Raw genomic sequence first — 13,422 nt, 5'->3', positions numbered from 1 at the left:
GGATCAGTTCTGGTAATTTATATTTCCCTGGAAAAAAACAACTATTTCATCCAATTATTCAAATTGATTTGTTTTGCAAGTATTCTTGTGGATCCTTTGATTTCATCAGTATTTATGATAATTTTCCCTTTCTGGTTTCTCCTCTCCCTTTTTTTTTTTTTTCACATTATATTGGCCAGAGGTTTGTCAATGTTATTGGTCTGTCCTATTATTTGTGTTGGCTAATTTACACACTTGTGGTATTATCTTCATTGCTTCCCTAATCCCGTTTGTAAAGGGAAACCTGAGAAATACAAATGTAAGACAGGAAAAGAAGCCAAATTTAGTAGTGAGGGCTGAGTGTGGGGGAGGAACAAAGAGCGGTAGAGGAAAGATGAGGCAAAACACGGGTGACTGGCAAAGGGCAGTGGGAAGCTTCCCGAGGCTGAGCCGCCCACCCCCCACCCCCCGCGCTCGCCCAGCACCTGCCCAAAGAAGTCACAGGCTCTCTCTGCTCACCAGCCTCAGGACCTTCAACCCTCCCGTGGGCGAGAAGAAAAAACGCTTGATGCTGTCCCTGAATTGGGACGGGACTTTGGTCCGGCCTTTCGCACGCTTCTGGATAGCCGCCTTCTCCGATTCGCTCAGGGGCTTTGGTTCATCCGGCTTCTGTTGTAGGGCACCTGTGGGCCTCTTTGAGGGCGCGGTTTGCGCACTGGGGTCCGGATGCTCCAGGGGGGTGGGCTTTGCTGAGCGTTTGGCCTGCTGCACTGTGGGTGCGCTGCGCTCAGGATGCCCCGAGGCAGCATGCCCCCCTTTTACTGGACGCGTCTGGGGATGTCCCTGGGATGGCAAGTCCCGTGAATGTTCCTTAGCGTCTGCAGAATGCATGGTGGACAGCGGGCCTGGCTAGGTCAGGCTAGTCCTGCGGCTCTGACCCTAAACGGTGGCGGCTGCCTCTGCCCCGGTCACCAGCGTGGCGCCCCAACGGCTGCCGGCTGCCCACCCCTCGCGCGCTCCCAGCTCTCCTTGCCCGAGGACAAACTATGCTCTTCTGCCACCTGCGTCGCCCCTTGAGATGCGCAGTAGCTTAACCTGGGAACTCAGTGTTGCAGCCATCCCGCCCCGCTCCCTCCAGTGCTGCCAGCCAGCCAGGAAGAGGGCTCCGGAGACCATTTACAGTAGTTCCAGCGCATTCTTCCCTGCCTCCCAGGCCCAGGAGAGGAAAACCCCACTGAGCCCAGCAGCGCTTCCGTGGTAGTTACAGTACAGGTGAACACTGGGCTCAGAATTCCAAAATCTCTTCCTCCAGCTCCCGTATTGAGATTAAAACGAGAACAGTCATGTGGAAGAATAAAGAGATAGGTTTAATACTAAAAAGAAATATAAAATTACAGAATTCATGTATTTTCATGAACAGCTTTTTTCTGATAAGGACCACTTGGATTAAATAGAAGTTTCCGGTAAATAAGAGCCCCATCAGCAATGCAGCACACCACCGCCAGGAGTCCGAACACCTGGAAACAAAGACACCCGTGTCACTGCTGTGGCTGTGATCTGGACTTGCGGCTTTCACACAGGGTTGATTTTTTAAGTGGTCTGCCCACTGGCCTCCTCTCCTGCTAGGGTACTGGGATTGCTCCCTACTGAGCCACCTAATACTAAACATGGGAAGAGACCTCAAAGATCATTTTATTCTCACTCCCAGAGGTTCCCCATACCTGCCTAGAGGAAGGGAAAAGATAATTTAGTGCATGGGAATAATATTGACTTGGTGTGGGCTCTGAAGTAAATATGTGTCTGGATCTCTTGACTCGCTCCTGGAATGTGTTGTTTAAAGGCCTTCTGATGATATTTATGAGTAGTTGTCAGTCAACATTTAGATCGCCAGTGTTCAACAGTTTGACTTTCCTGTTGCAAACTCGATGGGAGAAAGGGTTCCAGTTAATATCAGCTCAAGATTAAAGCGTGGTGATAGTAGCTGTGGTGAAAGCTTTGGAGAACTGGAGTGATAAAATAATTCAAAGTGAACTCTCAGAGTCTGGGCTACATCCACGTAAGGGGTAGGACTCTAAATAGGCCTTAAGAAAATAAAATGAACATAAAGGGAATAAACTAGACCATGGTCTTTAGGTACTCTAATAGCTCTTGGAGAGCCGGTGCCTGGGCTAGAGAAAGGGGTGGGTGTCCCTCCATGCTGTTTGTTCAGCTCTGTCTGAAGGCCTGAAAGTCTGGCTACCTGGGTCCAGACACCACCTTTTTTCCACCCTGAATCTCAAGCGTGGCTTCCCTGGTTCTGACCACAGTAGGTACCTCCTATTTATCCTTTCATGACTCTGGTACTCTGCGCATTGCTGGTTCTTCCACCTAGAACCATCCCCCCTTTTCCCTCTATTCCTGGCAAACTTTGATTCCACTACCAGAAAGTAGTTGCTTTCTCTTTCTTGTGCCCTGTACTCTGTCAACAGCTTCCATACAGCTGTTGGCACTTCTGTTTCCTACATTAGGCTCTAAACAACTTGAGGACAGGGCCCACACTCTAGTCTAGTGCTGTCCAAAAGAAATACGATGTGAGTCATCAATGTAAGTAAGCCGCATAATTAATTTAAAAATGTTTCTAATAGCCACATTAAAAAAATAAATTAGTGAAATTAATTGTAATAATATAATTTATTTTGCCCTATATATCCAAAACATCATTTTACTGTGTCATCTGTATAACAAAGTTATTAATTAAATATTATACATTCTCTTTTTGGGGTAGTAAGTCTTTGAAATCCAGTGTGTATTCTACACATACAGCTCATTTCACTACAGACCAGCCACATACATTTCCAGTACTCAGTAGCCACATGTGACCGGTGGCTGCCACACTGGACGGCATAGCTCTATACTCGGTCAGCACCTCCTGCAGTGCATTTAAAGAATGAATGGATGGATGGATGGATGGATGAATGAATAAGTGAATGAGAGTAAGTCCTATGCCTGGTCCCTCTTTCTCCATAGCAGAGGTTAAGATTATCTTTAAAGACAACTGTGGGAAATGGCTGTTACAGCACTATCTCATTTCCAGAATAATTCCCATCCCTCATGAAGTTGCTTAGGGCCTAAGAGGGGAGATGAAACGGCATGGATTCTGACATACATGGCCATCTGAGGGTGGTCAGTTCTCCTAAGTGGTTCATGCTATGAAAAGACAAGGAAGTAGGAGGGAGATTTATTTAAGAACTGTCTTAATTCACTTTTCTAGCTCAGAACCTAGAAAAGCCAAATGATTTTGGCCCTCCTTTGAGAAATCTCTGAAGAATATCAGATGGGGCTCTTTCAATTACATTACTTAACACTTTTATTTTGGCTTGCTTTCCAGGATAAAGTCTGATTAAACTGATTTTTGTCTCCTCAAGCAGTGTTCAAAATAATCCTTTAGTCACAACGCTTCCTACCACCATTCCCTTATCATGAGACCTATTATATTGCCTCTGAAGAAGGTTCTGGACAAGAGATACCTGAGCTCAGAATAAATAGTCTGTCTCACCTTAACAGGTGGTATGTATTCTTTTTTTGAAGGGAGAGCTATGAAACTCATTCATGGTGTTTTTGCTTCACATCAAGTTTCTCAGAGCTAAGCATTAGAACTGGTTCCAGTAGCTTTTCTCAGTCTAGGTTTTCTCTAGACTATCCCTATATACCTTAGTCTAGTCTAGCCCTATATACCCATGAGAAATATGTAGGAGCCTCTTTATTTGGGTAACTTCAGTTTTAGTGTGAAATCATATTCTTTTATGTTAATCAGGGCATGTATTCATACAAAAAAGTATTAAGCCACTGGATACTGTAATCCTGGCCTAGAAGACCCAAGGATGAATAGAGTATAGTTTTCTGTTCTTGTATCTATTTTTCAGATAAATCTGAATTCTGATCAACCCCAAAGGAAGAAATGAGAAGGGCCTCCACTTACCCCTCCAAGAGCTGTAAATGTTGTGGTTTCTGGTATCAGTGCCAACACCGATACAATTATCATGAATACTGCCGTTACCAGTGAGTTGATAATATCCTGAAAACATATAATAGGAAGTTCAGCTTTACATGAAGATCACAAAAAGAGCTCCTTAAAGATTTTAAAAGTTCCATTTTATTAAGCAAATTTATTGTTTATCTTTTAGGAAAGCAAACTGCCACAGTAAAGTAACACTTATATTGTATTTGGTCTATAAGGATGCCTAGGAGTCCTCTCAATCTATAACACACCAATCATTTAACTACTTAATGGGCTTCTTTCTTTTTTTTTTTCTTCTCTTTAAATGTAGTTGGAGGGAGAACTCATCTGGTTAGGAGTGGATGATACATGTGGAAGGTTTAATATACAATGGTAGGTACACTGGGAAGTCAGGATGCTCAATTGTAATAATATAAGAGGAAGTGTAAAGTAGTCTACACTGTAAATCAAACAAATTTATAATGTTAATAAAATGCAGTTAATAAAACTAAAAGCAGTGCAAACTTAGGAGAAAATGGTAATTTTCAGGAAGAGACTCTCACACATCTCTATGCAACGGTTGGCCAATTATGCTATTATTTCTGATAATGTAGCTCATTCATTTAATGATTTTTTTGAAACGAAGCATTTTCTTTCTGAACTTTGTCTTTAAGAGGTGCAGCTTACAGTTTAAATGGATGTGTGGTGTGTGAAAGGTAAATCATCTTTATTCTGGAATGATTTATGTATGCTTGCCAATAATTGTAGACAGGAATTGTCAACACAGAAATAGCAAACTTAAAGACTCTGGTAACTTAAAAAAGTAGTTATTAAAAGAAAATAGGAAAGAGGTTCAATGGAGACAGGACAAGATTAGATACACTTTGGAAGAAAAAAACTTATTTTCAGGAGATACTAAGATCACCTGTACTTGGTATTGCCCCTCAGTGCTGGATATTTTGCTCTGCTTCAAGACAATGGACTGTACCTCTCCTTCAGACAGGCAGCTCTGCCTCCTGTAATTTGGGTGTGTGTATATGAATGGCTTTGGATAAAAGTGGTCTAGATTGTACAGAGAATCACAGGAAAACAAAGGATGCATGTGGGTCTCCCTTGGGTCCTGTCCTGCCTTTCTCTGGCCACTCCTCCTTTTCACCCCATATGCTGTTATTTCCTAGTTTTACCTTCAGCTTGCTCTATACTCTCTCTGAGCCATTTGGGTCAGTTCCAGAGCTTATGTCCATCATAACGTGATGTGATGGCTCCCAAAGCTGCAGCTCTAACTTCTCTCTCCTAAGCTTCAGATCTGTCTGAGCATTTCCATCTGAACACCCACATGCAATGAGAACCTATTATTTCTCAAACTGAACTCATTGCATACCACTCTCCCTGGTCCTTCCTTAAACCTATTATTCCTCCTGTATTTCCTGTCTCATTCTCCTCTCAAGACTGTTATTTAAGTGGCAGGTATCCTTGATTCACCTTGGTTACTCAGTGCTGTCCATTCTGCCTCATTAAAGTCCCCTTTCTCTCAGCTACTGTTATAACCTTAGTCCAAGGCCTTTATCAGTTTCATGCCTGGATTATGGTAACAGACTTCTAAGTGATCTCTCAGACCTACCTCTAGTTTTGTTCCACTTCAAGCCATTATTGACCCTGCCACCATTGCCATCTCCTAAAATGTAAGTGATCATGTCACTCTCCTACCTAATCTTTCAAAAGCTTCCAGTGGCCTTTGGGTTAAAACCCAGGGTATACAAAACCTTGCGTGCTCTGACCTCCTACTGCCTCTCAAGCATCTCTTGTCCCCTGTCATCTTCACAACTCAAGATTTCAGCCATTCATAACTACCTGCAGGTTTTTGAGGGTCATGCTTTCCCCCCGCATGCCCTCACATATACTGCTCCTTCTATGGCGAAAGCCCTTTCATTCCCCGTGTCAGTCTGCCAACTACTTTCCATCCTTCAGCCCTCAGCTCAGGCATGGTTTTCTTCAGGCGAGCCTGTTATGATGTGGCCTCCTTCCCTGGATGGGTGCCCCTACATCATCCAGGGTGCACATCTATCAGCATCTGCTACACTGAATTGCTCACCTATCTTTCTTCCTGGCTACAGTGGAAGTTTCTCAGGTACAAGATTTGTGTTTCATCTTATTACAAAAACCCATTATAGGATCTGGGATTAGCAGATTCTTAACATTTGTTGAATAAATGATTTTGTTAGATCAAGAAAAGAGAGGAAACTGGGTTTCATAATGGAGTAATAACTTAGTTGAGCATATAATGCCATTTCTAAAAGATTACAATATCAGCAAAGTTTGATCCTCAGAGATTTAGAGACTACTCTAAGTATGCTACACATAGTCCACTCTCTCTCTCAGTGTATTCTGTTAAACTTAGGGCTCCAAGTTTATTACATGTAAGAAGCTTCAGAGAGTTATTAGTTTGGACAAAAATAAATGCTAAAATGTGTTGTTTTATTAACCTTGGAAAAGCAGAGTATGAAGAGCAACTATCCAATTTTTGAGTACAAGATTAAAAAGATGTAGACTGTGTTCATCATCTCCTTGAGGAAATCCTTGGGATAATTTAGCTCAGGCCTTTCTGCCACTAAATGATGCTATGTACTCTGAGGGCTAACAGACAAGGGCTTGGTTATCTCTTTTCCTAGACTTCCCTCCAGTCAGGTCCAGCTCTAAAGTGCGGATCAAGTAGGAGTTTGGAGACATCCTAGAAAATCCTATCTAATGCCAAGGTTTACTCTTTTGGGATCTCTCAGCTTGTAATTAGCCTGAAATGCTCATCATTGGTCTCCAAAGGTGGTTCCAGAAGGTACCACATTAAGGCATGCTTATGGTTTGAGAATAGCTTTCAAGTCCTCTTTCTTTAATAGGGGTTATCAACTGGGATACCAGCACTTGGAGAGAATGAGACAGGTACAGCAGACGGTCTTAGGAGGAAGACCTACGGAGATAGGATGTTGGGGATAATACCCGAAAGGGGAGAAAGAGAGAGAGTTGAAGTCACTCACTCTTAGAACTGGCTTATTGTCCAGGCTGAAGGACCATATACACCTTAATATCTTCAACTTGCCTCTTTTGACCGTTTACAGAATGATTTGGGCACTCCACCAGGCAGTTATTCCTAAAGCTATGAATATGGCAGATGAGATCCATATGCTACTAAATAAGGCTTACAAGATGAGTTAAATATTGCTCAGCATTAATGATGGCAGACATTTTTAAGTAAGGTAATTTTGTGTTTTATTGAGCCTCCCAAATTAGTTTGATTGTCCATTTAGTGATCAGGGATGTGCAAGATACGGATACTGTGTACCTGCCTCCATCTCTATCCCCCAATTTTGAGGCCATATCAACATGCATTTAAAAGGGAAGTAAGGATTAACAATATTCTATAATTAATCATGATCTTAACTTTAAATTTCTTTAGAAGATCTACACTTAGATGAATTCTCATAACAGAAGGGTCAGCCACATCTACTTTTAGATGGAGATCAAGGGAGAATTTATGCTCTGTACGGCCCTGGTTCCCCGAGAATCTCCCCCAGGGACAATACAAAGCACATTAGCAGTGGGTCAAATTCCTTCTTCCTAAGCCTATCGGAGATTCTTTACTGGCTTAAGGAAATTAAATAATAGACTTTGTTAAAATGTCTAACTATGGCAGGAAAAAGTAGTTAATTTTAACGATGAAGTTGAACACTTACAAGCAAAGGCCAAAATAAAAAGGTCATTAATCGATCAAGTCTGAGCATATATAAAATTATGAAGAAGAAAATAACGGTGACTTCAAATCCAGTAATAACAATGTATGGCTCAGGGGCTTGTGAGATGATAAAAAAGGTCATAGATGTAACAGTTAGTGCCTATAAGAGAAAAACAAACATGACTTATCAATTATTACTGAATACAAATTTAAGCTGTAAAAATGATCATCTCTAAGATAGCTAAATAAATTGGTTTCTGCCACATACATCTAAAAGAGGCATGACTAAAATGTAGAGATGTATGTGTATATGGCAGAAACTGTTTATTTACCTATTTACAACACCCTCACTAAGTGCTCATCTATGCCTGTTACCTTTGCTTTTGGGGAATGTACTCCCTTCCCAAGTGGCCATTTACTTTTGGGAACTTTCCCAATATAAAATTCTTTCTCAGATTAACCAGAACTGTTTCCCTGTAATTTTTAACTATTTCCACTCCTTCTCCCATATGTCAATTCTTTAAAATTAAAAAATTATTTTTTCCTTTCCTCTTTATTTTTTAAAAATTTATTTATTTTTAGAAAGAGGGAAAGGGAGAGAGAGAGTGAGAGAAACATGAATGTGTGGTTGCCTCTCACATCTCCCCAACGGGGAACCCGGCCTGCAACCCAAGCATGTGCTCTGACTGGGAATCAAACCAGCGACACTTTGGTTCACACGCCGGTGCTCAATCCACTAAACCACACCAGCCAGGGCTTTCTTTCCCTCTTTTTCTTGAATTCCTTCAACATATTCTATGATAGTAGCCACTACTCTAACTAGGCAGGTCACTTTCCTCCAAACGATGATTCATTCTTTTCAAATGCCTGTTCAGGACTGACTGCGATGCCCTTGGTAGGTAGGAGGCTCCAGGAACAGGCAGTTCCATAGTCCTGGCTCTGGGCTGTATCAGCCTTGAGCCGGGTCACTTCTGACGTGTAGTAAGTAAACACAGCACCCACTGAAACCCCTGAGTCTTCTCATCGTGTTGGCTTCTGAGTAGTACAACTACAGCTGCCTCACCTGGTAACCTGGGTACCTGGTTTGGGGTCCAACTGTAGGCCATTCTGGTAAATATGCTGATTTTGCTTTATGATTGTGTAAAGCCCCCAAAGGGGAGGGCAGGGCCTTATTTCTCCCCTTCCCTCTGGGTTCAGAGTGAAATGCCTTGCCTCTAGGGTGGCCTTGATAAAAACGAAGTTGGAAGAGAGGACAGGGCATTCTCCTTTTTACTTTGCAGCCATCTCACAGCCCGTGATCACGCTTGCACACTGTCCCCACCCCGCAGCCGGCCCTCACCAGCCGCAGCATCTTCACATGGCCTTTCACGCTAAAGCAGAAAGGTCGATGCTTCAGCTTCTCGGCCGGCATCGCGCCCGCAGACCCAGCAGCAGCACTAGCTCTTCAGCTTTCCTCCCCAGCACACTGCTCCTCTTGGTCTCCCGCGGTGGCTGCAACGGCTGCAGCGGCCTCGCACCCCGACCCCTCCTTTTCCGCTAGGTTTCCCTTTCCCGCCCTCGCGAGCGCCTGCACCTGTTCCCGTTGCCCGCACTAATACGCATGCGTCCCAGGCTGTCTTAGCTGGGCGGCTGGAGCTCGTAGGCACGCCCCGTGTTAGCCCCGCCCCGCCCCGCCAGGTCTCCACAGTAGCTTTCGCGTCAGAAAGCGCTCCATGAATGGCTGTCCTGCCACTCCAGACTCCGGACAGTTCAAATGCCGCCTCCTTGGTTGCTCCGTCTGGAGTAGCCACCATCACTCTCTCCTTAAGCATTTATCACTAGCTGGTATGTACATACCTTAAGAATATAAATTGCACAAAAACAGGGACCCGCCAGTCTGCTTCTCTCCCTGCAGGGTCCCCAGGGTCTGGCACATGGTAGATATAGAATATGTATAGTCTGAAGTATTGTCCTGGGACTCATACTCTACCCATGCCCCCAGGGGACCACGGTATGGGTTTGTGAGCCTGTTTGTTCTGCATTGTGGCCTTCCACTCACTGGTGCTTGTTCTTCCATAGAATAGCCTGTGGCCCTTCAGATACTCAGTTCAATTCCGTTTTTCACTAGGGCTCCTATGAAGCCATAGTCCACCATCTTGGAGCCTTTGTTTTTTTAGGGATGTGAAGTATGCGTGATTCCTTTTACTTTTTATTTATTTTATGTTATTTTATTTTTTTCTTCGCCCGAGGACATTTTTTAATTGCTTTTAGAGAGAGAGAAAGAAAGAGAGATAAACACTGATTGGTGGCCTCCCATATGCTCCCAGAGGGGAATCATATGCCCCTGATCGGAAATTGAACCCACAACCCTTTGGGTTATGGGACGATACTCCAACCAACTGAGCCACACGGGCCAGGGTGTGCAGCTCCTTTTATGTGATTTAAATTCTATCTTGGATAATTTGGCCATCACCCCTCCGAAGAGGTCTATTCAGACCTCTTTGAATCCTTCCCATCTCAGCTTCAGTCCATTTCATTCAGTTAAATCCAGTAGGCGCCTCCAACAGCCTCATCTCAAATCACTTGCAGAAATTTTTGAACTTAATCCTGAAGTTTGTTTATAGAAGGCACAGACTTGCCATGTGATAGGTCTGTGGAAGATATTACAAGAGGTACTTGGTGGGCTTGCAGGTTTCCAGTAACAGATATAGAGGCGGAGTGAACCGTTTTGCAAATTACTTCTTTTCTCTGTTCAGCAGGTGACTTCTAGCATCTTGCCCTCCTTGGGAGAGAGATGGGAAACCCCTCCACCCAAGCACTGGGGTGGGCATGCACACACAGTTACTGCTCCTGACTTCAATAGTTTAGGCTATGGGGCCTGGGCTTCATCTACCTTACACCTGGGCTGATCTTTTGCTACCTGACTATGGATGGGTTTTACAGGCTTCCTCCCCCTCACTTGTCTGTCCAATATTAAAAAGTTTAAGAGTTTATTTGAGTTCTGACTGGTATGCTCTGTTAATGGGGTGCATTCCTGCAAAGTGAAGGGTCGCTGGTTCCATTATCAATTATGGCACATGCCTGGGTGGCAGGCAGGTCCCCAGTTGGGCACGAGTGAGAGGCAACCAATCAATATGTTTCTCTCACACATGAATGTTTCTTTCCCATTCTTTTTTTCTCTAAAAATAAGTAATAATATCTTTTAAAAAAGAATTTATTTGAGCAAAAATCTATTTGAATCAAATAGCATCCAGTCTAGCAGATAGAAAGGAGCTCCTCCAATCTGTACAAAATGGAAGACTTTTATAGGCAGAAGGGAGCAGTGTGAGAAACGCTCACAGTAAAACACCGGCATTAATTCACGATTCTGCAGAATGGGTGCACAGGCACACCAAAGCAGAAAAAGCAAACTGGTTTTATCCTAATGCGAGTAGTCCCTCTCCCGTTTCTCCATTAACTGGGTACTCCGGAGTTTACAATCTAGTGCGATTGTCTAAGGCTCATAGGTCTGTCTCTAGCTCTCCCTTGGAGATTCCCTAACTTGTTTGCTGACTTGTCTAGCTACATTTCCCATTTCCCTGTGTTTGGTGATGAATATCTTCCTCCCTTTGCTCTCAGAGACATTTGTGATGAGCTGCAGAATGTCATTTCCTTACTTGTATACTTATATTCTTTCCTTTTTTTACTGTTGACTCAGAGACCGACCCCCTGATTCATGATTCAATTACAGTTGGTCTTAGCTGTTAATTATTTCCTACTGGTTTGAGAGTCACCAGCTTCCTTGTTCTCTATAGTAGGAACAAGGAAGTTTTACTAGGCCAAAAAACCAGCTGGTTATTGCAAGGCTGCTTTCCTTTAAGGGATAGCAGGGGTCTATTAGATTTCATTTCTGGGAGAGCCAGAACTATAATTAAGCTAAGTCTTGGTTTGATGATGTGGGGCTTAGCATGAGTGATTCCATTTTGGGCCTGTTGTCTTGCTTTTGTTTTATTGATATATAATATCCTGTTTATTTCAGGTGTACTTCATAGTGATTTGATATTTATATATATTATGAAATGATCCCCATTATAAGTCTAGTTACCCTCTGTTATCATACAAAGTTATTATGATATTATTGACTATGTTCCCTATGCTACATTACATCCCCATGACTTGTCTATTTTATAACTGGAAGTTTGTACATCTTCATCCCCTTCACCTATTTTATCTGACCCCCTCCCCTAACTCCTTCCTTCTCTGATAAGCACCAGTTCGTTTCTTGTATCTATGAGTTTGTTTTTGTTTTGGTTATTCATTTACTTTATATTTTATCTATAAATGAAATCATATGGCATTTGTCTTTCTGTGTCCAACTTACTTCACTTAGCGTAATACCCTCTAGGTCCATCCATGTTCTCACAAATGGCAAGATTTCATTCTTTTTTACAGTTGAGTAATATTGCATTGTGTGTGTGTGTGTGTGTGTGTGTGTGTGTGTATGTGTATAAAATCTTCTTTATCCCTCCACTTATTGATGTACATTTAGGTTGCTTCCATATCTTGGCTATTGTAAATGATGTTGCAATGAACATAGGGGTGCATATATCTTTTTGACTTACTGTTTTGTTTTCTTCACATAAATATCCAGAAGTGGATTGCTGCATCATATGGTAGTTCTATTTTTAATTTTTTGAGGAACCTCCATATGGTTTTCCATAGTGGCCGCACCATTTTATATTCCCACCAGCAATGTACAAGGGTTTCCTTTTCTTCACATCCTCACCAGCACTTGTTATTTGCTGTATTTGTTGTGTTTTTGATAGTAAGCCATTCTGACAGGTGTGAGGTGATATCTCATTGTGGTTTTGATTTATATTTCCCTGATTATTAGTGATGTTGAGCTTCTTTTCATGTGCCCATTGGCCATCTGTATATCTTCTTTGGAAAAATGTCTATGCAAATCCACTGCCCGTTTTTTAATCAGGTTGTTTATTTTTTGATAGTAAGTTGTATAAGGTTTTTATATTTTTTGGATACTAACCCCTTATTGTATGTATAATTTGCAAATATCTTCTCCCATTCCATAAGCTGCCTTTTGTTTTGTTGATGGTTTTCTTCACTGTACAAAATCATTTAAGTTTGATGTAATCCCATTTGTTTATTTTTACTTTTGTTGCTCTTACCTGAGGATACTGGTTTAAGAAAATATTTCCAAGACAGATGTCAAAGAGGCTACTGCCTATATTTTTTTCTAGGTGTTTTATGGTTTCAGGTCTTACATTAAAGTCTTTAACCATTTTGAATTTATTTTTGTATATGGTGTAAGATAGTGGTCCAGTGTCATTCTTTCGCATGTAAATGTTCAATTTCCCAACACCATCTATTAAAAAGTCTTTCTTTCCCCAATTTTACATTCTTGCCTCCTTGGTCATAGATTAATTGACCATATATGCATCGGTTATTTCTGGGCTCTCTATTCTATTCCATTGACTTATGTTATCTATGTGTTTGTTTTCATGCCAGTACCATACTGTTTGGATTACTGTAGCTTCGTAGTATAGTTTGAAATCAGGGAGCTTTGTTCCTTTTTCTCAAGATTACGTTGGCTATTTAGAATTTTTTGTAGTTCCATGCAAATTTAGGATTGACTTTGTTGTTGTCTTGTTTTTCTTAACACCTTCTTGAAGCTCTAGTGCATTTACAGTCCAGAATCTGTATATGTCAAAGTTAAGAGGAGAGAGTGCAGGCTGTGAAGTAGGATAGATGGGCTTGAATTTCCACC

At 42.1% G+C, this 13,422-nt stretch overlaps 1 protein-coding gene across 1 annotated transcript; it reads right to left on the bottom strand.

Moving 5' to 3' along the window:
* Window positions 1–1,379: 1,379 nt before the first annotated feature.
* LOC149994047 (chemokine-like factor) lies at window positions 1,380–9,090 on the bottom strand. The gene is made up of 4 exons (XM_090259010.1): window positions 9,019–9,090; window positions 7,681–7,839; window positions 3,938–4,033; window positions 1,380–1,496 (listed from the first exon to the last, which is right to left on the bottom strand). Exons 1-4 carry the CDS (start codon window positions 9,088–9,090, stop codon window positions 1,380–1,382), a joined length of 444 nt encoding a protein of 147 aa, XP_090115136.1.
* Between the last annotated feature and the right edge of the window lie 4,332 nt (window positions 9,091–13,422).

Source organism: Furipterus horrens, unplaced genomic scaffold, assembly GCF_987537825.1.
Source record: "Furipterus horrens unplaced genomic scaffold, mFurHor1.1.pri manual_scaffold_13, whole genome shotgun sequence".
In the NCBI taxonomy this organism is placed as follows: Eukaryota; Metazoa; Chordata; class Mammalia; order Chiroptera; family Furipteridae; genus Furipterus; species Furipterus horrens.
Note: the sequence above shows the minus strand (reverse complement) of the source record. Positions and strands in the feature narration are given on the sequence as shown.